General features: G+C 42.8%; 1 protein-coding gene across 1 annotated transcript in view; it reads left to right on the plus strand.

Annotated features, from left to right (window-relative positions):
• The window catches only part of LOC135558919 (potassium/sodium hyperpolarization-activated cyclic nucleotide-gated channel 2-like), a 69,473-nt gene extending 42,874 nt beyond the window's left edge, over positions 1–26,599 (plus strand). The window contains exons 6-9 of the mRNA XM_064993146.1: positions 22,245–22,391; positions 22,468–22,708; positions 23,015–23,179; positions 24,717–26,599. Of these exons, the coding sequence (XP_064849218.1) occupies positions 22,245–22,391; positions 22,468–22,708; positions 23,015–23,179; positions 24,717–25,798 (1,635 nt within the window). The 3' untranslated portion in view covers positions 25,799–26,599. The remainder of the gene's footprint in view (positions 1–22,244; positions 22,392–22,467; positions 22,709–23,014; positions 23,180–24,716) is intronic.
• The last annotated feature ends 488 nt before the right edge of the window (positions 26,600–27,087 follow it).

Genomic DNA, 27,087 nt, shown 5'->3' on the forward strand with positions numbered 1-27,087 from the left:
GATTCAGTTACACCAGCTCTGTCAGGAGGAATGGGCCACAATTCACCCAACTTATTGTGGGAAGCTTGTGGAAGGCTACCCGAAATGTTTGGCCCAAGTTAAACAATTTAAAGGCAATGCTACCAAATACTAATTGAGTGTATGTAAACCTCTGACCCACTGGGAATGTGAAGAATTAAATCAAATCTGAAGTAAATCATTCTCTCTACTATTATTCTGACATTTCACATTCTTAAAATAAAGTGGTGATAAGCTTCTAACTTCAACTGTAAATGTTTCCCATTAAACCACTTGAGTGTTGCTTTAGCTGTATGCTTTAGGGTCACTGTCCTGCTGGAAGGTGAAGCTCCGTCCCAGTCTCAAATCTCTGGAAGAATGAAACAGGTTTCCCTCAAGAATTTCCCTGTATTTAGCGCCATTTATCATTCCTTCAATTATGACCAGTTTCCCAGTCCCTGCCGATGAAAACATCCCCCACAGCATGATGCTGCCACCACCATGCTTCACTGTGGGGATGTTGTGCTCGAGGTGATGAGAGGTGTTGGGTTTGCGCCAGACATAGCATTTTTCTTGATGGCCAAAAAGCTAAATTTTAGTCTCATCTGACCAGAGTACTTTCTTCCATATGTTTGGGGAGTCTCCCACATGCCTTTTGGTGAACACCAAACGTGTTTGCTTATTCTTTTGTTTAAGCAATGGCTTTTTTCTGGCCACTCTTCCGTAAAGCCCAGGTCTATGGAGTGTATGGCTTAAAATGTTCCTTTGGACAGATACTGCAGCTTCTTCAGGATTATCTTTGGTCTCTTTGTTGCCTATCTGATTAATGCCCTCCTTGCCTGGTCCTCTTGGCAGGTTTGTTGTGGTGCCACATTCTTTCAATTTTTAAATAATGGATTCAATGGTGCTCCGTGGGATGATCAAAGTTTTGGATATTTTTTTATAACCCAACCCTGATCTGTACTTCTCCACAGCTTTGTCCCTGACCTTTTAGGAGAGCTCCTTGGTCTTCATGGTGCCGCTTAGACTCTGGGGCCTTTCAGAACAGGTGTATATATACTGTGATCATGTGACAGATCATGTGACACAGATTATACACAGGTGAATGCACCACTTTTCAGGGTTTTGTTTTATTTCACTTCACCAATTTGGACTATTTTGTGTATGTCCATTGCATGAAAACAGGAAAAACACCAAGGGGGATGAATACTATTACAAGGCACTGTATGTCTAACACAAACTAACACAGGTCAAACTTTTGGCCTGGTGGGAGATCTGTCAACGTGCCCTTGAGCAGGGCATTGACCCTGGATGCTTCTGTGTGTCGCTCTGAATGAATGACTGGTATGATGTAGTTGTTGAGCGGCTTCATTGCAAGTATATTGTATGTTTTGGATATTCAATTAAAAAAACACATGTCAAACTAACACATCTTCAGGTCTCAGGCAAGGTTTTCATTACATATGCATGGATCACCAAACCACGCAAGTAACTTTGCTGGATCTTGAAGACTTACACTGAGTGTACAAAACATTAGGAACAACCGCTCTTTCCATGACATAGGCTGTCCAGGTGAACCCAGGTGGAAGCTATGATCCCTTTTTGATGTCACCTGTTAAATTCAATTCAATCAGTGTAGATGAAGGGGAGACAGGCTAAAGAAGGATTTTTAAGCCTTGACACAATTGTGGATTGTGTACGTGTGCCATTCAGAGGTGACAAAAGATTTAAGTGCATTTGAACGGGGTGCCAGGCGCACCGGTTTGAGTGTGTCAGGAACTGCAACTCTGCTGGGTTTTTTGCGCTCAACAGTTTCCCATGTGTATCAAGAACGATCCACCACCCAAAGGACTTCCAGTCAACGGCAGGCCAGTTGTCGAAAATGGGTCATTGATGAAAGAGGACAAAGAGGCTGACAAGGAATTGTGCAGTGCAACAGAAGGGCTACAGTTGGTACAGGAGGTACAGTGCAACAGAAGGGCTACAGGGCTACAACATTGGTGCCCAAAGACCCATAAAATACCCATCAAATAATGGGGTATGGCAACTGAGGACATTACAGAGTTCCACTTCTTTCAGCAAAAAACAAGAAACTGTGGTTGCAGTGGGCTAAGGAACAAAAATAGTGAACACTGGAGAATTGGAAAAATATTGGCTGGTCTGACAAATTCTGGTTCCTGCTGTTTCATGCTGATGGGATGACTAGAGTAAACCACATGAGTACATGCATCCATCATGCCGCATGTCAACATTGTAGGCGTGTGATGGTGTGGGTATGTTTTCATGGCACACAACGAGCCTCTTGATAAAGCGGAGCAACGTTTGAATGCCACAGGATATCTGAACAATCAGATGCATCCCTTCGTAGAAGCAGTATCCATGTGTGAATCCATGTGTGAATGATTTTTTTCAGCAGGATAATGCCCCATGCCACAAAACTAGGATAGCCTAGGAATGGTTCCACAAACACGACAGTGAATGTAGCTTACTGCAGTGGCCTGCCCAGTCACTCGATCTCAATCTAATTGAGCATCTGTGGGATGAGATGGAGCTAGCTATTCGGAGTAGAGATCCACTACCAGGCAACTAGTTCCAACTGTGGGAAGCATTGGAGTCAACATGGGCCAACAGCCCTGTGGAAAGCTTTCGCCATCTTGTAGAGTCCATGCCCAGACAAATTGAGGCTGTTCTGAGGGCAAAAGGGGGTGCAACTCAATATTAGGAAGATGTTCCTAATGTTTTGTACACTCAGTGTATATTAGTGTAGCAGATGGGGATCTCTGAAACTCACTCCTCAGCCTGAAGTGTTGCTCATTACACAATTGAAGAAGGCCTTTTTTGAAATGTTGATGGCGGTCACGTGAGTTTGAGGCAGAAGTCCTGAGTTCGAGTCACCATATGAACTCAGGGGGAAGTGGTACTCGCTAAGCAGCCAGGGTGTCGTCCTTTACATGAACTTCCTGAACTTATCCCTATAGGCTTTTGCTAAGTGGGCTAACACAGTCTTGTGACATGTAGGAAACCTGGTTCAAACCCAGTCAGTCACAAGAGCAAGATTAAATACGTAAAGTCTATCCTTAGAAGGGCTATGAACGGCATTTCAACTGTATTCTTATCGGGACAACATTTTTGTTTTTGTGACACTCCCTTCTAATGCAGTCTGTGATTATCACGTCCATGCTCCAGAGAGTCTTCAGTTCAAATGCTAAAGCCAAATAAATGTTACATGCCACAATGGCTTCAGAAACCACCGGAAGTTTCTGTTTACCACAGTAAGTGTTTGATGGTGTGTTTGATGATCTGTTCTCCTCTACCTTTCCTGGCTGGCAAAGTACCTGGGCCCGGTTTCCCAAAAGCAGTGTAAGGCTAAGTTCAGCATTAGATCCTTCGAAGGAACAACGTTAAATCTCAGAGAAGGAGATTCCCCTGAACAGTGTCCATGGTGTCACGATGCTGTCTGTGTGGGTGGATAAATTCAGTTTGTCTGTGATGTGTATGCCGAGGAACTTAAAACTTACTACCCTCTCCACTACTGTTCCATCGATGTGGATAGGGGTGTGTTCCCTCTGCTGTTTTCTGAAGTCCACAATCATCTCCTTAGTTTTGTTGACGTTGAGTGTGAGGTTATTTTCCCTGACACCACAATCCGAGGGCCCTCACCTCCTCCCTGTAGGTCGTCTCGTCGTTGTTGGTAATCAAGCCTACCACTGTTGTGTCGTCCGCAAACTTGATGATTGAGTTGGAGGCGTGCGTGGCCACGCAGTTGTGGGTGAACAGGGAGTACAGGAGAGGGCTCAGAACGCACCCTTGTGGGGCCCCAGTGTTGAGGGGTGCTACGGGGCGGTAGTCGTTTAGCTCAGTTACCTTAGCTTTCTTGGGAACAGGAACAATGGTGGCCCTCTTGAAGCATGTGGGAACAGCAGACTGGTATAGGGATTGATTGAATATGTCCGTAAACACACCAGCCAGCTGGTCTGCGCATGCTCTGAGGGCGCGGCTGGGGATGCTGTCTGGGCCTGCAGCTTTGCGAGGGTTTTCACGTTTAAACGTTTTACTCACCTTGGCTGCAGTGAAGGAGAGTCCGCATGTTTTCGTTGCAGGCCGTGTCAGTGGCACTGTATTGTCCTCAAAGCGGGCAAAAAAGTTATTTAGTCTGTCTGGGAGCAAGACATCCTGGTCCGTGACTGGGCTGGTTTTCTTTTTGTAGTCTGTGATTGACCCTGCCACATACCTCTTGTGTCTGAGCCGTTGAATTGAGATTCTACTTTGTCTCTATACTGATGCTTAGCTTGTTTGATAGCCTTGCGGAGGGAATAGCTGCACTGTTTGTAATCGGTCATGTTTCCAGTCACCTTGCCCAGATTAAAAGCAGTGGTTTGCGCTTTCAGTTTCACGCGAATGCTGCCATCAATCCACGGTTTCTGGTTTGGGAATGTTTTAATCGTTGCTATGGGAACGACATCTTCAACGCACGTTCTAATGAACTCGCACACCGAATCAGCGTATGTTGTTGTCTGATGCAATACGAAACATATCCCAGTCCACGTGATGGAAGCAGTCTTGGAGTGCGGAATCAGCTTGGTCGGACCAGCGTTGGACAGACCTCAGCGTGGGCGCTTCTTGTTTTAGTTTCTGTCTGTAGGCAGGGATCAGCAAAATGGAGTCGTGGTCAGCTTTTCCGAAAGGAGGGCGGGGCATGGCCTTATATGCATCGCGGAAGTTAGAATAACAATGATCCAAGGTTTTGCCAGCCCTGGTTGCGCAATCGATATGCTGATACAATTTAGGGAGTCTTGTTTTCAGATTAGCCTTGTTAAAATCCCCAGCTACAATGAATGCAGCCTCAGGATGTATGGATTCCAGTTTGCAAAGAGTCAAATAAAGTTCGTTCAGAGCCATCGATGTGTCTGCTTGGGGGGGCATATATACGGCTGTGATTATAATCGAAGAGAATTCTCTTGGTAGATAATGCGGTCAACATTTGATTGTGAGGAATTCTAAATCAGGTGAACAGAAGGATTTGAGTTCCTGTATGTTTCTGTGATCACATCTCGTTAGCCATAAGGCATACGCCCCCGCCCCTCTTCTTACCAGAAAGATGTTTGTTTCTGTCAGCGCGATGCGTGGAGAAACCCGCTGGCTGTACCGACTCCGATAGCGTCTCTCTAGTGAGCCATGTTTCCGTGAAGCAAAGAACGTTACAGTCTCTGATGTCCCTCTGGAATGCTACCCTTGCTCGGATTTCATCAACCTTGTTGTCAAGAGACTGGACATTGACGAGAAGAATGCTAGGGAGTGGTGCACGATGTGCCCGTCTCCGGAGTCTGACCAGAAGACCGCCTCGTTTCCCTCTTTTACGGAGTCGTTTTTTGGGTCGCCGGCTGGGATCCATTCCGTTGTCCTGGGTGAAAGGCAGAACACAGGATCCGTTTTGCGAAAGTCATATTCTTGGTCGTACTGATGGTGAGTTGACGCTGATCTTATATTCAGTAGTTCTTCTCGACTGTATGTAATGAAACCTAAGATGACCTGGGGTACTAATGTAAGAAATAACACGTAAAAAAACAAAAAACTGCATAGTTTCCTTGGAACACAAATAGGCCGTTTAGTTTGGGGACGTTATTTTTCCAAACATAAAAATAGTGCCCCCTAGCTTCAAGAGTTAATAGAAAATGACTCAAGTAAAAGTTAGTCACCCAGTAAAATACTACTTAAGTAAAAGTCTAAAAGTATTTGGTTTTAAATATACTTAAGTGTCAAAAGTAAATGTAATTGTTAAAATATACTTTATTTTATTTGGATCTCTTTTAGTCCCCATTTGGACTAATCTTCCAAGAGTCCTTAAACATTAAAATACAATTTATAATACGAACACATTTTCACATATAACACACTATTACAAACATACATAATATACTAAAAAAAATGACACAATAAATACTCAATCTAAAAAATATTGATTATTCATCTACACAAAACAACAATGTCCCACAACATTTCTATGTACTTTATTAACATTGTTTTAAAATAATGTTTAACCTCTAGCGTCGAGCAATCCCGTATCCGGGAGCATAATCATAGCCTCAAGCTCATTAGCATAACGCAACGTTAACTATTCATGAAAATCGCAAATGAAATGAAATAAATATATTGGCTCACAAGCTTAGCCTTTTGTTAACAACACTGTCATCTCAGATTTTCAAAATATGCTTTTCAACCATAGCTACACAAGCATTTGTGTAAGAGTATTGATAGCTAGCATAGCATTAAGCCTAGCATTCAGCAGGCAACATTTTCACAAAAACAAGAAAAGCATTCAAATAAAATCATTTACCTTTTGCATTCAAAATCTGGGGCATTTCCTGTATGAAATTTCATCTTGGTTTCGCCTGTAGCATTAGTTCTGTGGCACTCACAGACAATATCTTTGCAGTTTTGGAAACGTCAGAGTGTTTTCTTTCCAAAGCTGTCAATTATATGCATAGTCGAGCATCTTTTCGTGACAAAATATCTTGTTTGAAACGGGAACGTTTTTTTTATCCAAAAATTAAAAGAGCGCCCCCTATATCGAAGAAGTTAAATGTATATATTGAAAGGTTTCTGGTTTGCTCAGTTAATTTATTCCATCACTTTATTGCTCTAAATCGAAATGTTATTTTGCCTATTTCTCTTTTCTGTCTGGATAACGTATAGATGGTGGACAATCTATTCCTAGTATTTATGGAATGTCTGTTTCTTACCAACTGAATACCACTGTGAATAGATTTGGCCTTTTTAAATGATGTATATGTAATGTAATTTTCAATTATCTTGTCGATTGATGACCAACCAAGAACATTGCGCATGACTGCAACAGAATAACTATATGTCCACTTTAAAACAATCCTTGCTGCTTTGTTCTGTGCATTCTTCAGCCTCCTAACTTTACTTGACGAAGTCATTCCTCAGACCACAGCACAGTAGTTCACCTGACTCTGTCATGTTCGTCGTATGAATCGGACCAAGGTGCAGTGTGGTATGTGTACATTCTTCTTTATTAAATAGAAAGAACACTGAACAAACTAACAAAACAACAAAACGAACCGTGAAGCTAATATGAATCGTGCAGACAGGCAACTAAACATAGAACAAGAACCCACAAACATCAAAGGGAAATGGCTACCTAAATATGATCCCCATTCAGAGACAATGATAAACAGCTGCCTCTGATTGGGAACCATATCAGTCACCATAAACATACAAATACCTAGACCTACAAAACCCTAGACATACAAAAACCCTAGACAATACAAACCATTAGACAATACAAAAACTAGCGTATCCACCCTAGTCACACCAAAACCTAACCAAAATATAAAGAAAACAGAGATATCTCAGGTCAGGGAGTGACAGACTGTCAATTAATTTTTGTGTTATTTGCTGAAGAATTTTTCCTGGTAAATATTTAGCTATCTTTCTGATTATGCATGCTGTTTTAATATATATTTTTTACAGAGATTATTTATTTGAGACGACCATGATAAGCAGTTGTCTAGCTGCACTCCCAATAGTTTGGTTTCTGCCACTTCTTCAATTTGTACTCCTCCCATACTTAATTGTATCCCATGCTGTTTTGGCCTTTTCCTAGTGGAACAGACCAACATAACTTTGGTTTTCTTGGTGTTTAATTAAAACAAGTTTGTTTTGGCAAACCCACTCCCTCATATTGCTGTACCTATTGGACCGATTGTCTTGCTGCATAAATTGTAGTATCATCTGCAAATATAGTAGCTTGAGTTTCAGATAAGGCATAGGGAAGGTCGTTGGTATATATTAAATAAAGAAGTGGCCCAAGGCAGCTGCCCTGCGGTATTCCACAGTTTAACACACGAGGGGAAGAAAATGAACTATTGATATAGGTGGACTGTTTCCTGTCAGTTAGATATGACTGTACCCAATTCAATGCTACCTCCTTAAAACCATAATGCATTAATTTTGTCAAAATGATTTCATGATCCTCTAAATCAAATGCTGCATGCACTGAAATCTAAAAATAGTACACCCACAAACTTGCCATTATCCATAGCATTGAGCCACTGGTCAGTCATGTCAACCAATGCAGTGGTAGTGGAATGGTTGTTGCGATAAGCATGCTGATTGGCTGTAATCATATCATTCTTTCCATGTACTCCCATATTTGTCTACTCACAAACCCTCCAATATCTTACAGAGTGTGGGAGTAGACTAATTGGTTGACTATTGGCAGGAGTAATGGGTTCTTTGCAGTCTTTCGTAATAGGACATAGTTTCGCATGCTTTCATACATTTGCAAACATCTCCTTTTCCAGTGACCAATTAAATATGTATCTCAGTGGAACTGCAATCTGGGGAGCAGCACAGCGAAGAAAGAAATTGTCCACAAGACCATAACCTGTAGATTTACCATTGGGTAATGACTTCAATAGGTTTAACACCTCCTCCACTGACACTGTTTGCAGACTTAAAGAGCAGATCTTGTAGTTCATAATTTGATCATAAATCCATTGGACAATAGCTTGTTTGGAAGAATGTATGTTTACATTGTTGCTCAGTAAATTAATTTTCTTTGTAAAAAAATCTGCAAAATTATTGGCAATATCAACTCGTTTTGTTATTATTCTCCCGTCAACCTCCACACTAGATGGGCATGATGAGATAGTTGTACCAAGTAAGCCCTTAACTGTGTTCCATACCTTTTTAGAATCATTTTTACAATCAATTAAAGCATTGTAAGAAAAAAAAGTAAGAAGTTTAAGGAAAAATACAATATTATTGATTTGCTCACTGAGGTAATGGACCATCATGCCCCTATAAGAAAGAGAAAGAGAAAGAGAAAGAGTTGTTGCTCGTCCATCTCCATGGATTGATGATGAACTGGGTGAGGCTTTTTCACAAAGAAATATGGCAAAAGTCTTAGCAGCCAAGTCAAAATCAGAAATTGATGAACAGAATTATACAACATTATGTAATTATGCAGTTAAATTGAATCGAAATAAAAAAGTTATTTTACAACAATGCTTTAATTGATTCTAAAAATGATTCTAAAAAGGTATGGAACACAGGTATATTATTCTGAATGTACAGTGCTACACCCCCACCATTCCTATATGCAACCCTTTCCTTTTCAAGTGAAGATCAATAGAGCATGTATTCATTATAGTAGAAGTTGTCATGATACACTACAACACACAAACTCAAATTTGAACATTGAATTAAAATAGCCAGGGAGTTACTCTAGAGTCCCGATACAATTGCCCGTTGATATAAAGTTTATCCATCACCAGGGAGACTCGTTGATTCAGGCAATGCTTTTCCTTCATGATGGGATATAGTTTTTTTCTCCTTTCATTGATCTCAGTGGGGAAGTGATCATTCATTCCAAAGTCAGTGTTTCTGAGTTCTCTGCCCATGTTCTTCGTCATTTCATTTTGCTTAAATTTGTCAAAACATGCAATAATAGCCCGTGGCCTATTTCCAGAGGCCTTACCTATACTATGGACTCATCAGTGGGCAGTTTTAGTTGAGTTGACATAAAGTCACAGCCTCTGCTGTTGTCATTCTCCGGTATCCCTGAAAGTATTAGATTGTTCCGCATTGATGGACACTGTACATCAAGCAAGGTTTCTTTAAGTTGTTTGTTCTCCCTTTGCACCACCTCCACCTTGCTATGAACAGAGTCTACAGCACCTTTCAGCGCCGTGTTCTCTTTCCTTATATCATCAATCTGACGTTGGCTGAATTCTAGACTAGCACATAATGCATTGATGTCCTCTCGTAATATATCCAAGATATCAAGTTTGGCAAGCCTTTCATTGATGGATTTTTACAAGTCAACATCCATATCAGTAAACCTCTCCCCACTCGCCACAGGGGATGGTTTGGTTCCATCGTTGATACCTATTGGCCAACCTGGTTTTGGTTTGTTTTGTTGATTTGGTTGGTTGGTTGTCCTTAACAATGCTTGAATCCCCTGAAACCAGCAACATGTTTCTTTGAGTTCGTAAGTATCTCTCGTCAATGAATCGTTCAAGCTCTTCAATGGATTCTGAATCATCCAGCGTGTTTACAGGCAGAGTTATACACACAAACAAACTGTTCAGCCGCAACTGAAAACCACTGGTTGAAAGTCTCAGAGTCAGATTTCCATATGACAGTTCTCCAAATGTTTTCTTGCTGGTTCCTTATGTATTTAAAGTAAAAGTATAAATAATTTCAAATTCCCTATATTAAGCAAACCAGATGGCATAATTTTCTTGTTTTTTATTTAAGGATAGCCAGGGGAACACACCAACACTCAGACATAATTTACAAACGAAGCATTTGTGTTTAGTGAGTCCACCAGATCAGAGGCAATAGGGATGACCGGGGATGTTCTCTTGATACTTGCATGAATTTGACAATTTTCCTGTCCTGCCAAATGTAAAAGTACTTTTGGGTGTCAGGAGAAATGTATGGAGTAAAAAGTACATTATTTTCTTTAGGAATGTAGTAATGTAAAAGTAAAAAGTTGTCAAAAATATCAATAGTAAAGTAAAGTACAGATACACCAAAAAACGACTTAAGTAGTACTTTAAAGTATTTTACTTAAGTACTTTACACCACTGCATGGGTGGGAAGGTGTACAGAAGCACACCTGGCCACTTGTGGGCCAGCGCATCCACGCCTAGAGGAGCGTTGTGATGATCACACATTGCACAGAACAAGCTGTACAGATCGACGGCAGCCATGCCATAATACCCCGACACGTCCACGGCGACTTCAGGTTGAAGTCGCCACTCCTCTGGTAGGGGGTTCTCCCACGACAGTAAATCCTCATCCGAGTTTAGTCTGCCTAGCATGTGTTGCTCTGAGAGACAACATATGTTTGCTGCTCCATAGTAAGATCTTTCTCGTCAGAGAGTGAAGTTGACTGGAGCGCATTCCTCCTTGGCAGCTGATATACGCCACCGTAGATGTATTGTCTAGCCTGACCTGTCCCCCATCCCTGTAGTGACGCATCCGTCATCACTACTTTGCTCGTGAACACTTTCCCAGTAGGGAAGCCCTGTGTCAAGAGGGATCAATCAATCAAATGTATTTATGAAGCCCTTCAACATTAGAAGATGTCAGAAAGTGCATATACAGAAACACAGCCTAAAACCCCAAAGAGCAGGCAGATGTAGAAGCATAGTGGCTTGGAAAAACTCCCTAGAATGGCAGGAGAGAGGGATGGACAGAGAGAGAATGAAAGATAGGGTCGAAAACAGCAAGCCGGGACAAGGTAGCACGTCCGGTGAACATGTCAGTGTTCCGTAGCCGCAGGCAGAACAGTTGAAACTGGAGCAGCAGCACAACCAGGTGGACTGGGGAGACAAAGTGGAACTACCGCAACCATGAACCCAAGAATACTCAGACACATCTAGTACGTGACTGATGTTGCTGGGCGTAACCCTGAGGGGCAGTGGCGAAAAAAACATTGCTCTCTGAGGGCTGCTCCACAGGCTACAAAGTCCAGAGACAATTGCCAAAAGATTTTCTGCTGGATTGGTAAGAGCGAGCTTATGGCACAATTCATCCTGAACCCCAGAGCGAGCAGGTGCTACAACAGCGGGGCTGTGTGCTTCACTACCTGAGCCCGAGTCTCCATGCAGATCAACCATAGTTGATGTACGTCAAGACTCTTAAGGCTCTCTTTGGCACAAAGGGACAGACCGGATGGTAAGGTGAGATGTTCGTAGACTATGCACTTGATGGTGAACCTCAGATATCTGCTATGTGCAGGATGAACTCTGATGTGGAAATAAGCATCCTTAAGGTCTATTGTGGTGAACCACTCCTGCCCTACCTCTTCAGTCTAGCAGAGTAGCACAAACTCAGCAGAGGGTCGTGCAGCCTGATCCGGCAAGAGACATACCATCGTCCTCACATCGGGGTCGGGGGTCCTCCGGGTCCTCCGAATCAGACTGCAGCGCAGGTGGAGGGGATGCCTGAGTAGCTTCTCCCTCCTCTGGGACTTTGTTGTCAATGGAGTCATCCTCGAGCAAGGATGAGGCCTGGGAAATACTTTCCGTGTACATCACTCTATATCTAAGGACACCGGAGTCCAGCTGAGCGCAAAGTCGACAACTAGCAGGTGATGATAGCCAGCTAGTCAAGCCAACACATGAAATACCAAGTGCTGAATCGGTTTGTAAACCAAGCAATTCGAGATAGAAAGCACAGTTAGATTATCTTTCACACAAGAATGTAAAAGGGATGGTGCTTCAATGGTGGGGTAATACACTGTGAAGAAACAGCACCGCTCGTGTTACCCAAACAAACTGAATCTGGGTTTAGCCCAGAGGTTGCTAGCTAAATCATCTGTGATGTTGTTAGCCCACTAGCTAGCTAAGACACTAGAAGGTTCAGCTAGTGACAGTTAAAATCAGAAGTTTACATACACTTAGGTTGGAGTCATTAAAACTCGTTTTCAACCACAAATTTCCTGTTAACAAACTATAGTTTTGGCAAGTCGGCTAGGACATCTACTTGGTGCATGACACAAGTAATTTTTCCAACAATTGTTTACAGACAGATTATTTCACATATAATTCACTGTATCACAATTCCAGTGGGTCAGAAGTTTACATACAATAAATTGACTGTGCCTTTAAACAACTTGGAAAATTCCAGAAAAATATTTCATGGCTTTAGAAGTGTAATGGTTTTCTTCTGTGGAAAGAGAGGCGGACCAAAATGCAGCGTGGTTAGTTTTGTGCATCTTTAATAAAGATGAATGTACAACAATCTACAAAACAAGAAACGTGAAAAACCAAAACAGTCCTATCTTGTGCCACAGAGACAGGAACAATCACCAACAAAACCCAACACAAAACAGGCTACCTAAATATGGTTCCCAATCAGAGACAATGACTAACACCTGCCTCTGATTGAGAACCATATCAGGCCAAACATAGAAATAGACAAACCAGACACACAACATAGAATGCCCAACCAGCTCACGTCCTGACCAACACTAGAACAAGGAAAACACACACGAACGATGGTCAGAACGTGACAAGAAGCTTCTGATAGGCTAATTGACATCATTTGAGTTAATCGGAGGTGTATCTGGGGATGTATTTCAACGCCTACCTTCAAAATCAATGCCTCTTTGCTTGACATCATGGGAAAATCAAAAGAAATCAGACAAGACCTCAGATTATTGATTTTTTTTTAGACCTCCACAAGTCTGGTTCATCCTTGGGAGACATTTCCAAACCCCTGAAGGTGCCACGTTCATCTGTACAAACGATAGTACGCAACTATAAACACCATGGGACCACGCAGCCGTCATACCGCTCAGGAAGGAGACGCATTCTGTCTCCTAAAGATGAACGTACTTTGGTAAGAAAAGTGCAAATCAATCCCAGAACAACAGCAAAGGACCTTGTGAAGATGCTGGAGGACGCATGTACAAAAGTATCTATATCCACAGTAAAACAAGTCCTATATCGACATAACCTGAAAGGCCGCTCAGCAAGAAAGAAGCCACAGCTCCAAAACCGCCATAAAAATAGCCAGACTACAGTTTGCAACTGCACATGGGGACAAAGGTCGTACTTTTTGGAGAAATGTCCTCTGGTCTGATTAAACAAAAACAGAATTGTTTTGCCATAATGACCATCATTATGTTTGGAGGAAAAAGGGGAAGGAAGGCTTGCAAGCCGAAAAACCATATCCCAACCGTGAAGCACGGGGGTGGAAGCATCATGTTGTGGGGGTGCTTTGCTGCAGGAGGGACTGGTGCACTTCACAAAATAGATGGTATCATGAGGCAGGAAAATTATGTGGATATATTGAAGCAACATCTCAAGACATAGGACAGGAAGTTAAGTCTTGGTCGCAAATGGGTCTTCCAAATGGACAATGACCCCAAGCATACTTCCAAAGTTGTGGCAAAACGGCTTAAGGACAACAAAGTTAAGGTATTGGATTGGCCATCTCAAAGCCCTGACCTCAATCCCATAGAAGATTTGTGGGCAGAACTGAAAAAGCATGTGCGAGCAAGGACACCTACAAACCTGATTCAGTTACACCAGCTAAAGTTCAACAGTTAAAGGCAATGCTACCAAAAATACGAATTCAGTGTATGTAAACTTCTGACCCACTGGGAATGTGATGAAAGAAATGAAAGCTGAAATAAATCATTCTCTCTACTATTATTCTGACATTTCACATTCTTAAAATAAAGTGTTGATCCTAACTGACCTAAAACAGGGAATTTTTACTAGGATTAAATGTCAGGAACTGGGAAAAACTGAGTTTAAATGTATTTGGCTAAGGTGTATGTAAACTTCCAATTCAATTGTAACTCCGAACGGTGGAAACCGACGGAGAGCAACAGACCACGGGTAGAAGTAGCTAATACTACTGGAAACCAACTATTACCAGGATGCCGCCCTAATTCAACTACAATTTCTGTTGGCACTGAAATCACTCCATATTCAAGACACTTGTAAATTCCATTGAAGCTGTTCTGGCAGTTTGTGGTGCCCCAACACCATATTACATTTACATTACATTTAAGTCATTTAGCAGACGCTCTTATCCAGAGCGACTTACAAATTGGTGAATTCACCTTCTGACATCCAGTGGAACAGCCACTTTACAATAGTGCATCTAAATCATTTAAGGGGGGGGTGAGAAGGATTACTTTATTAAGACACTTTGTTGGTGTTTCCTTTATTTTGGCAGTTACCTGTTGGTACCAGAAAGCACCTGTAGTATAGTATTTTAGCATCATATAGTTTCTCTGTAAATCCCAGGTAAATACCTGCAGAGCCAAGCTAGTAAACTGTAGTGTTATTGAGTAGTGTTGCAGTAGTGTTGCCTGGTGTTAGCAGCAGCGATAGCAACACAACGCAGCGTGAGCAGCTCAGCAGCCTGACTGTCTCCAAGCAGAGTCTCTGTGGCTGGGGAGATGGGGGAGTGTTACTGCCTCTCAGCAGCCAATCAGAGTGAGCGGGTGTGTTCGCCCAGGTAGCGCCAATTCGCCGTGGGCTGGGGCTGGGGCTGGCAGAGGAGGAAGGGGGTTGGGGGGGAATAAGGGAGGGTGGCAGATGTGGGAGAGGAGGGGAAGGTAGGGTGGGCGGTAGTGATATGACGTCCCCCCACCCAGCAGCAGAATTGATGAGACAGCAGACCTGTGTGTCCTGCCGCCAATTTGTTCTGACATTGGTCCCCTCTTTCGTTTCTCTCTCTCTCTTATACTTGATTGCCTTTCCCTGCCTCTCCCGCTCGCTCGCTCTCTCTCTCACACACACACACACACTGTCACTCTCATCCCATTCTGCTAATCTCTCTCTGTGAATCCCTTCTAGCTCTTCTTCTCAATTTTCCTCTTTTCTGTCTGTCTACTCCTCTCTCTCTCTCTCTCTCTCTCTCCTTCCATTTCTTAATATCGCCCTGCTTTTTTGTCTCCGCTCTCTCTCTCTCTCTCTCTCTCTCTCACTCTCACTCACTCTCACTCTCTCTCTCTCTCTCTCACTGGTGGCTGTGTCCTTGAGAGGTGCAGTGCTAACTGGCTGCTACAGGGAGCCAAGTGAGTGGTATAGGAGTCGAGGAAGAGGAGGAGACCTGTGGGCTATAGAGGGTTCGAAATCTCTTACCTCGTCTACGTAAGCGTTCTATGCGAGATATGCGATTTTTGGGCATAGTCAGAGATGTCGGAACAATGATAGTCATTCTTGTCTGGGAAGATCCTCTGTTACGGCAATGCTACTTTTCATTTCTTGAATGTAATAACCTAGTTGTAAATCATAACACTTGCCCCTGCTCTCACGAGATCGATGGTAGTGGCCGCTTTTACTGAACCTCCGGACAGCAGACAGTGACAGGGTTTACAACAGACAAAGTATTAAGGAAATCAGACAGAGCAGATGGAAGAGAGACAGGGTGAATACTAATACAGCGATGACATATCAGAATGTTGGTGTTTTGGAATTTCTGCCTCCCAGCGCAAATGTACTTCCATCTCAAAGTTCTTCAGGAAGTACATTTACACTGGTATACAAATTAAAGTCCTCATGGTGAAAAGAACAGAATTAAAGATTTGTAATAGAGTTTTAATAACTCTTTAATTGGTGTGTACTGGTGTATTTTATTTGTATTACTCTCTAATCATTCTGCATCGTTGTCATTCACTCAGCCATGCATTGCAGTGAGGCCAGATCAATACAGAAACTCTCTCTCTCCTTGTGATCTGTTGTCAGTTTTTTCCGCAACTCTACTCCTCGTGGGATTATGGTCCCTGAGCTGAGGATGACGTTGTCTTTATTAAAATGTCCAGAGAAGAAACTGCCAGGCCAGTGAAGCTGCTCGCTGTCAGGGGAATTTGCTATGCCTCAAACTATTACCAAGTGTGTTGTTTAAACATCCTCTCTCTGCTGACCCGGAAGAGTTGGTGCTGTCTTGACAACAGCTAATGGGGATCCTAATAAAATACTAAATACTGAGTCAGTCTGTCTATCTCTGTGGGTTCGTGCTGTAGCACAGTGATGGCCACTACTAGCCAATCCTGGTCCTGGAGAGATGCAGTAGGTGCAGAGTTTTGTTCCAGCCCACCTAATGAATCAGCCAAGAGTCATTGGATTAATCAGATGTGCTAGTGTAGGATTGGTCACCCCTGCTGTACCATATAACTCTAGACTTAGACTCTGATATTATTGTAGCTTAGTGATAAGCACAGGTCTTCCACAGACCAAGCTGCCTGGCTGAAGCATGTAAGAGGATGGAGGATCCGTCAGCCACAGCAGTGATCTGTCTACTCGGACACATTCAGTGAGTCACTAACCACCTCCATTACTCAAACTGAGGCTGGTTCTACTGTAGCCAGCAGTAGTACGTACTGTATGTACAAGTGCCTTGCGAAAGTATTCGGCCCCCTTGAACTTTGCGAACTTTTGCCACATTTCAGGCTTCAAACATAAGGATATAAAACTGTATTTTTTTGTGAAGAATCAACAACAAGTGGGACACAATCATGAAGTGGAACGACATTTATTGGATATTTCAAACTCTTTTAACAAATCAAAAAATGAAAAATTGGGCGTGCAAAATTATTCAGCCCCCTTAAGTTAATACTTTGTAGCGCCACCTTTTGCTGCGTTTACAGCTGTAAGTCGCTTGGGGTATGTCTCTATCAGTTTTGCACATCGAGAGACTGAAATTTTTTCCCATTCCTCCTTGCAAAACAGCTCGAGCTCAGTGAGGTTGGATGGAGAGCATTTGTGAACAGCAGTTTTCAGTTCTTTCCACAGATTCTCGATTGGATTCATGTCTGATTCTCGATTGGATTCAGAATGCCCACTTAGATCACAACCTGACCAAACAAAACATATAAACATACAAAGCAAACTATGGTCAGGGCGTGACAATTCAGCCATTCAACGGAGGAAAATACTTGCACAGACAACCATCCTGTGGTCATTAGGTCTCTCAGTGTGAATCTGTGTTATTTTCCTCTTCTGATTTCTTAAAAATCAAATTATAACACAGCTGTGGTGACTTTAATGTTTCTGACAAACTAAAGTGTGTTGTTTTAACCACTGCTCAAATCTCCTCTGCCGGGATGGGGGACAGGGAGACAGGCTTTGACTTGGCTGTCATCAGCCTCTCTCTCTGCTAGATATATTATAATGAAGCGATTTAGGCTGGAATGGATTAATTAGTTATACATTTGAAAGGCTGTCCACGCTGAACCAAAATTAGAATTCCTCATGGTGGGGAGCGAGAATCCAGGGTAGAGGAAAGGGTAGAGAGGAGAGAGGGAAGAGGGGAGGCCATTGGGCGGGTTTGAGATTCAAAAGCTTTAATTAAAGTACATGTAACTGATGTTACTGAAGCAGACATGAGAGTTGAGTTCAGCTTCAAGATAATGTGTGATGAATGGATTTGACACAACTATTTCCATCTATTTCCATTGGAAATGGAAGATTGGAAGATGTTTATTTATGTTTTACTGTAAGTTATAAACAGTGACACACAATTTGTACCACATTGTATACCCCTGGGTAGATGTGAAAGTGGTAGAATATCCCCCATCTTGCTGTCAACAGTGAAAGGAGAATCATTGCACCACCAAGTGCTAAATAGAAATCCATGAAAGCCAATGTTGAGACCATATCAAGATGTCCTCTCTCACACTGTTTTGCTGCAGCTTACAGAGTATTCAGACCTCTTGACTTTTTCCACATTTTGTTACGGTACAGCCTTATTCTAAAATGGATTGAATTACATTTTTATCTCATCAATCTATACAATATTCCCCATAATGACAAAGCAAAAACAGGTTTTTAGAAATGTTAGCAAACATAAGAAATTCAAAACAGAAATACCTTATTTACATACGCATTCAGACCCTTTGCTATGAGACTCAAAATTGAGCTCCGGTGCATCCTGTTTCCGTTGATTATCCTTGAGATGTTTCTACATTTGATGCACTGTCAAATTGATTGAACATGATTTGGAAAGAGACACATCTGTCTATATAAGGTCCCAATATTGACAGTGCATGTCAGAGCAAAAACCAAGCAATGAGGTTGAAGGAATTGTCCATAGAGATCCGAGACAGGATTGTGTCAAGGCATAGATCTGAGGAAATGTCTGCAGCATTGAAGGTCCCCAAGAACGAAGTGACCTACATTATTCTTAAATGGAAGAAGTTTGGAACCACCAAGACTCTTCCTAGAGCTGGCCGCCGGCCAAACTGAGCAATCAGGGGAGAGGGGCCTTGGTCAGGGAGATGACCAAGAACCCTATTGTCATTCTGACAGAGCTCCAGAGTTCCTCTGTGGCCTTTATGGTAAAGTGGCCAGACGGAAGCCACTCCTCAGTAAAAGGCACATGACAGCCTGCTTGGAGTTTGCCAAAAGGCACCTAAAGAACACAGACCATGAGAAACAAAGTTCTCTGGTCTGATGAAACCAAGGTTGAATGTGGGGATGTTTTCAGCGGCAGGGACTGGGAGACTAGTAAGGATTGATGGAAAGATGAACGGAGCAAAGTACAACAAGATCCTTGACAGAAAGCTGCTCCAGAGTGCTTATGACCTCAAACTGGGGCAGAGGTTCACCTTCCAACAGTACAATGACCCTAAGCATACAACGAAGCAAGACAACGCAGGAGTGGCTTTGGGATAAGTCTCTGAATGTCCTTGAGTGGCCCAGCCAGATCGCGGACTTGAACCAGATCTAACATCTCTGGGGAGATCTAAAAATAGATGTGCAGTGACGCTCCCCTTCCAACCTGACAAAGCTTGAGAGGACCTGCAGAGAAGAATGGGAGTAACTCCCCAAATACAGGTGTGCCAAGCTTGTAGCGTCATACCCAAAAAGACTCAAGGCTGTAATCGCTGCCAAAGGTGTTTCAATAAAATACTGAGTAAAGGGTCTGAATACTTATGTAAATGGGTTATTTACATTTTCCAATTTTAATACATTTGGTCAAATTTCTAAAAAACAGTTTTTTCTTTGGCATTATGGTGTATTGTGTGTGGATTGAAAAAACAATTTAATACATTTTAGCATAAGGCTGTAACGTAACAAAATGTGAAAAAAGACAAAGGGTCTGAATACTTTACGAATCCACTGTAGATGCCCATCAAAGTGACACACAGAAAATGAACATCATTTTGACCGTCTTTGGATGTTTGTCAGTCCCCCTCCGGGTGCTGTGACATATAGGCTAACCCTTTGTCTCATTTCTCAATCACATTAGAGAACTGTCAGGTTGTAAAAATCTATCTGGCACTCGGACATGTTTTTCAAAGGCATGTCTTTAAACCGTAGCTATTTTAGCCAATCAGCAGCCAAACAGATAGTGTTCTGCTGACTCATTCTGCTGTATTTAAAAGAGTCTAAATCCCTTGAGTCTGGTTTGACCTCTGACCTTTATCATCATCCACCAATCAGAGAGGGCAGAGAGAAATAAGGTTTAAAGGCGCTGCATGGTCAATCCAATGTCTGCATTGGTCGTGCAGCATTTACGGTGATATGGCCTCTGCATAAGTCAGGGCATTCATACTTCTTGCGCTTCGCCGAGCAGCGCAGAGCTGTTGTGAAGTGAGTGAGTTTGTGATTATACAGGACCTCCTACCCTCACCTACCGTCAACCAATCATGTCAATGCGGAGATATACGGAGCCCTCTGCATTGGTACAGTGCATAGCGATATGCTACTGTGCTCGATTTGGCCTCTGCGTGCCTCTGGAGGCTCTGCAATTGCGTCACACCCTCCATACGGCACCTCCGACCACATTTTCCGATCAAGCATAAATTGCCTCTTATGATCAACTGAGCCAAGGAGTAGTAGTATGGGGTGGGTATTTAAGTACCATTAGCCACTTAAAATACTCATCCAATTGACATTTTAAGCACCATGGGATACCACTATTCAATTGAACATCATGTTTTCTTGGTATAATCCATATTTGGGGTGGTATTACAGAGATCATGTAAAGAATATGACTACTGGTATGTATGATAGAACTATACTGTTCTTGCTATTCCATTTCTATGTTCTCACCAGTATGGGAACACTGGCTGCGTCTGAAATGGCACCCTATTCCCTATACTTGACCAGAGCCCTATGTGTCTCAGGCATCCTCACCAGGACCAGTTGTTGTGATGGTTAGCCTGTCAGCATCACCATTAGGTCCTGGGCTGTGTCTCTCAGCAACACCTACGCCACCACACCTTCAGTTCAGCACCCAGTCTGCCTGTCAGAGAGCAGCAGCACTCACGCATCTGAAGTGTCTCATTACGTAACGCCATCATTTAGAGGAGCAGAGCTTTCCTCACCGATGGGAGATTTCACTTCTTTATTTTGCATTTTAATTATTCAACTGAGCTTGTTAGAGTTAGATAGCTGTTCAGTTCCTTGATATGGTAGAAACCAGAGCAGGGTCAAACGGGGTTTGGTAAACCTTTATGGTACTACCGTTTAGTAATAGATTGTTAATAGATTATGAATAAGGCAGTTATTAACGCTCTATTACTTGACCTTAAAGGGAGGCCCTGTAAGTGTTTCTATGGGCCCTGGCTCCTTTTGCAAATATCAAGGTTGTATTCTATTTTCTCTCATTATACAACTACAGTCACCCCCCAGAACAGAGTTTTTCTGCCTAACAGCCCCCACCCACACACACACACACACATCCACACCCATGTCATGTTAACAAAAAGAGTGACTACATTTATGCTTGTCCTCCTGCTAGGGGGGATAATAGGACAAATGTCTAACAGTTTGCTGACAACATTATTGGTTGCCAGCGTCTTCTGCTGAAGAGAATATCTTGTTTTCTGTTTGGTTCCTAAATGATGAATTAGATTCTGTTTTTGTGAATCTTTAATGGTTTGAGACAAAAGGGAAGGAAAAAAGTATGTTTGTGGGGTGTGTGTTTTAGTGTGTCAGTGCCGGTTAAGATCCAAGCCTGTGTTATGTTTGTGAAGGCTTTATGAGTGCTGGGTGGAGTGGTATGTTTGTGAGACGGCTGAATTGCACAGGGCCTGACATAAAAGTAATCTCTCTATCTCTTAGAGCTCTACAGCTTTTACAACTCCATCAATTTCTTCCTGACTGCCAGACTGGCATCCTGAGGAGGGTTGCCAGTTATACACCACCTGATACACTTCATCGATTTAGAGTTGGTCTGCTCTGGTTTCCCAGACACAGATTAATTCTAGTTCTAGTATAAAAAGCACTAGTCCTAGACTAAAAAAGCTTTGCCATGAAGCATGGTATGCTTCATCTGTGAAAACAGGCCCTTAGTTTTCGCCATGGTCGGTCTGGCATCCACTTTAATAATGGGCAAACTGCTGCAGCAGCAGTTCAACAGTAATGTTTGATTGCTTGGTATTGATTAGCTGAATAAATGGGCTAGTTTTGGTCCTTTGCTCGTTTTCATGTTTTGTCCACTTTCAGTGGGTTTCAAACATCAAGCAAATTTCTCTCAATAGTACACAGGAATATGTCACTTTGCCTTCGATGGTGCCCTGATCGCGTGGCTGAAATGAACAGCTCTTTGTTTGCAACGGGCCTGTCTACCCACTTCTTGTTATTATTTTTCCAGAAAAATAAAAATCCAGTCATTTTAAAATCGAATGGTGGAGGTTAAGCTCTGTGTTGACTTTGCGGTAGTGTAAGTGACTTCACTACTTTATTCACTTTTTCAATCTCTCTCCTCCTATCCCTCTCCCTTTCTCTCTACAGTACAAACAAGTGGAGCAGTATATGTCCTTCCACAAGCTGCCGGCTGACTTCCGACAGAAAATCCATGATTATTACGAGCACCGGTACCAGGGGAAGATGTTTGATGAAGAGAGCATCCTGGAAGAGCTGAATGAACCACTCAGAGAGGTAAGCCCCTTAGTCCCTGCCTGGACATGCACAAACATGCTCACAAACATTACTAACAAACTATGTCTATCTTAAGGAAATTGTCAATTTCAACTGCCGTAAACTGGTGGCATCCATGCCACTGTTCGCCAACGCAGAGCCCAACTTTGTGACAGCCATGTTGATCATGCTCCGCTTCGAGGTCTTCCAGCCCCGTGATTACATTATCAGAGAGGGCACCATCGGCAAGAAGATGTACTTTATCCAGCATGGAGTCTGTAATGTCATCACTAAGGGAACCCTGGGAATGAAGCTCTCTGATGGCTCCTACTTTGGAGGTATGGGCCTGAACCACAACACACACAGAATTAAATATAATTCAGCAAACAATTCATATTTAGTGCCTCCTGTGTCTTGCCTTACATCTTTGTACTCTATTACCATGTTCTCAAATGATGAAGTGCTTTGTGTGTTGGGGTACTTTTTTGGAAGTGTAAGACAATCCCAGATGGCTGGTAGTTGAACAGATGCAGTGTGGTTTCTACAGTATATTTGAAACATAATTAAATATAACATTATTATATTGTATCTCTGCCACATGTTGCTCTATCTCTGTGTCTCCTGACCCTGTTTCCCTTTTCCAGAGATCTGTTTGCTGACACGTGGCCGGCGTACTGCCAGTGTCAGAGCGGAGACATACTGTCGTCTCTACTCCCTGTCTGTGGACAACTTCAATGAGGTTCTGGAGGAATACCCCATGATGAGACGGGCCTTTGAGACAGTGGCCATCGACCGACTGGACCGCATAGGTACTAAAGAGAGCTCTGGGCCCTGTACCAATGCACCTTGCTTGCGTCCTTCCTCAAAGTAATCACTGGTCTGACATTACTGGATCTATGAAAGCTGTGGAATTGTTGCTTTCACCATCCATTTGTGTTCGATCAGTGATAAAACTATGGGAGGAAGGATGAATTTTAAAGTAGTTAAATAAGACCTTAGTTGTACTGCTTCTCTTGCTTAAAAGAGAGAAAGAAACTACCTGTGTGATAGCAGTTTTCATGCTAGTGGTACCCAGGTGGTTCCACAGGTAAAGGTTAATATGTTATATATGTTATATATGTTATATATAAAGGTTAATATATGTTTTTATATTCGTTTTTTATTTTCATCCGTTTTTGAAATTGTTAGCTTTGTTTTCAGACCTGATCTGCTAGTTTTTATTCAGTTTTAGTTATATCAAAATATTTATATTTTGTTTTTTATATTACTTCATTTCAGTTTAAGTCTTAGTGTTAAGGATAGAAAGCATGCGTGTGAGGCATTGATTAGTTTTTTTTCGTGTTACGTGTTACTTCTTGCCACTGGGATGCAGTAATACATAAGGTGATGATGGGTCAGGTTCTAGGTCAGGTTTAAATGATAAAGTCAATTCCATTGTGACTTGATTTTAAAAGGAATATTGCTGAGACTGCTACAAAAAATATGGTTGAAGGAAACTCTCCAATGCTTTTTAATAATTTTTTAAAACTAGTAGTACATGTAAGAAAAATCAATTTGGCTACCTAGATGATTTTTTCCATGTTAGCTGGTGATAGCTAGTGATTGTTATGCACAAGCCATTTAAAAAAAAAAAAATGTAATGATTGTCATGATGTTTTTTATTTAGTATTTCAGTTTCAGTTTCAGTAAAGTTTTCATTTTTCAAACTGGTTTGTAAATTATTTTATTTCAGTTTACTGAATAGTTTTTTCATGATTAGTTTTATTTTTAGTTTCAGTTTTAGTTTACTATAATAACCTTGCCACAGATGCTGCAGTCCCCACTGTTTGCCAGATACATCAGTGTTCCAAATAATCGAGACCTGGTACAGATTTATTAAGTGGATCCACCTGTTATTTTCACAAGCAGGAAGAGGACAAAAACAAGGCTTGAAATATGACACTATCTATATTGATACTTCATATTCATATTAGATCCTAATGTTACGTATTGATATCAATGTTTTTTTATTTTACCTTTGTTATATCTTTTTATGTTTTACTCCCTCTAAGAAATAGCAGATGCAAACTAATCTATGAATAAGATCTCTATCCCAGGCAGTCAGTTGAGTAATGCTGTGGCTTCAGCACACTATAGGACAGTGTTAATTGATAAAGTGACACTATGACCCTCTTGTTTTCAGTATATTTCTCTTGTGCATTGCTTCTTGCCCCAAAATATACCAAGTTTGAAGGTCAGAATATGCTGTCTGTGATCCCCCCTTATCTCTTAATTTGTTACCCCTACTTCTCCTCTTTCCTCTACCTCATCATGTTCTACTATTCTCCCCTCCTCCATTCATCACAGGCAAGAAGAACACCATTCTGATGCACAAAGTGCAGCACGACCTCAACTCCGGCGTCTTCAACAACCATGAGAATGAGATGATCCAGGAGATCGTCAAGTACGACCGTGAGATGGTCAAACTGGTGGACCTCCAGAGACCCCGCACCATGTCCATGACTTCCTCTGTCCCCGGGGGCATGTTCTCCCCTGCAGGTCCTTCCGGGGCTGGGGCCCTCGCCAGCCTCCAGCAGGCTGTGGCCATGAGCTTCTGCCCCCAGGGGATGGGGCCGATGGGGGGAATGGGGATGCCAGGGATGGGGCTAATGGGTATGCCGATGGGTATGGGGACTGGGCCGATGGGGCCAGGTCCGATGGGGCTGGGGATGGGGATGGCGTCTGGTTCGGGGTCAGGGACGCTGCAGTCCCCCCGCATGTTGCGGAGGTTTCAGGTGGTCCATAGCCTGTCTCAGAGCCCAGTCTCCGCATCCCCTCTCCAGTCCCAGCCACCTCAGATGGCTCATGCAACAGGGGCGTTTGGGTCGGCTATCTCCAGCCCACCAGTCCAGAGCCCTCTGACGCACCAGGGACGGACATTCCAGTACATGGGAGGAGCAGGGCCCTCTGGGTCTCAGCTGTCCCTGGTGCAGCACCATGTTCCCAGTCCCACACACACCATCCAGAGGCCCTCCTCGCACAAGAGCACCCACTCCCTCCACTCAGGCACCCTGAGCCAAGACGCCCGTGCCCTCTCCTCCTCCCAGCTCTCCCTCCCTCAGGAAGGAACCCCTGCCGTCACCCCCAGCCCTCCCCAATCCACCCACCCATCCACCCATGCCTCCTCCACCTCCATCGGCCCTCCTCAGCCCACTCACCCTAGCCAGCCGGGGCCCTCCGGGGTGGGGGTCCAGGTTGAGGGAAGACCCACGGGAGCTCCACAGCGTGTGGCTTTTGCCTCTACTCCTCCCCCAGGAGCACCCGGGATGGGGGCAGCTGTGGTGGCAGCTGGGTCGGGGATTCCGGAATCTGGGGTCCCCAACAAGGATTTGGTCGATAGCCTACCGGAGTTAGACTCAGCCCGGAGCCGGCTGTCTTCTAACTTGTGACCCTATGAGAGGTGCAGGATAGAGGCCTTTACGTAGGTGAATCTAAAACTCTGTCTGAAACTGGTTGGCTTCCTTACCGACATGGCTGACAGAATACGGGCCACATCGTCAGTCATTCATAAAGAATGTCTTGTGTGTCGGTCAGAGTCAACAAAGAGGAAAGAGGAACTCTGTGACTCGTGTGAGTCCAAACAATTAAACTAGTTTAACAAAGGTTAGACTGGACTGTTCTACTGTGCCAGCACCTTTATTCTTAGTAGCACCCCTTACACTGCTTCCAAACACCTATATTGCTGTCTTTACTGTAAAGATATTGAGAAAGAAACTGTTGCATACTGTGTAGAATCCATACAGCGCAATCTAGCAAGGAGCTGGACTTAAAAACGAAAAATCAGGGACTTGAATCAAAGGACAATGATGACATTTTACGCTTTCAGAATGTGTTTTTGGGTGTCCTTTTTTCTGTATACGCTGTTGTAGCAAAATTAAATATATTGCTCTTCACATTGTTTAAAATAGTGTTTAAGAACGCTGGTCAATCTTACATCGATATGTAAATAGTTGAAATAGTAAAAAAATGACCGAAAGATAATATCTTCATTGTATCTATTCTAAACCAAAGTTGAGCTTGAACACGAAGTTTGGTTGTGTCTGTATCAACTAAATAAGAGATCCAGAAGAAAATGCCATTTATTTAACTGCCTTGATTTAGAAGCCATAAATTTGGTTTGTGTGTGTGTGTGTGTGCGTGTGTGTGTGTGTGTGCGTGTGCGTGTGCGTGTGTGCGTGTGCATGTGTGTGTGTGAGAGAGAGTTGGTATGCATGTTTTTGGTTCCATTCGGTTTTTCCAAGAGAGCTGACATGTGTACTCATATCTTTACACTGCTTTGTCAGGCATGGTTGGTTGGATTTGCTGGCAATGGCAATATTTCACAGCTTTTCTGTTCAGCTAAATGTGTCTAGGAAGATATCCACTTGTCATGTTGGCAGAAATATACATATTGTGACACTGGAGGCAAACATGGTGGTAAATTGTCAGCGCTTTATCAAAAAGAACCATCGCAAACAACCCAAACTGTATACTTGCTTGTTTTCGTCCAGGTTTATTGATTAATACATGCAATATAATTCTGCAATACACTTACCCCGCCTATATGTATAAACACTCAGTGGCCAGTATATTAGGTACACCACCCTGTTCACCAAAATGGTTCGCTCCTACAGACAGTGAGTCACATGGCCTTGTTAGATAAAGCAGGCAGACAGCCATCGAGGCATTCAGTTACTGT

Source organism: Oncorhynchus masou, chromosome 17, assembly GCF_036934945.1.
Source record: "Oncorhynchus masou masou isolate Uvic2021 chromosome 17, UVic_Omas_1.1, whole genome shotgun sequence".
NCBI classification, from domain to species: domain Eukaryota; kingdom Metazoa; phylum Chordata; class Actinopteri; order Salmoniformes; family Salmonidae; genus Oncorhynchus; species Oncorhynchus masou.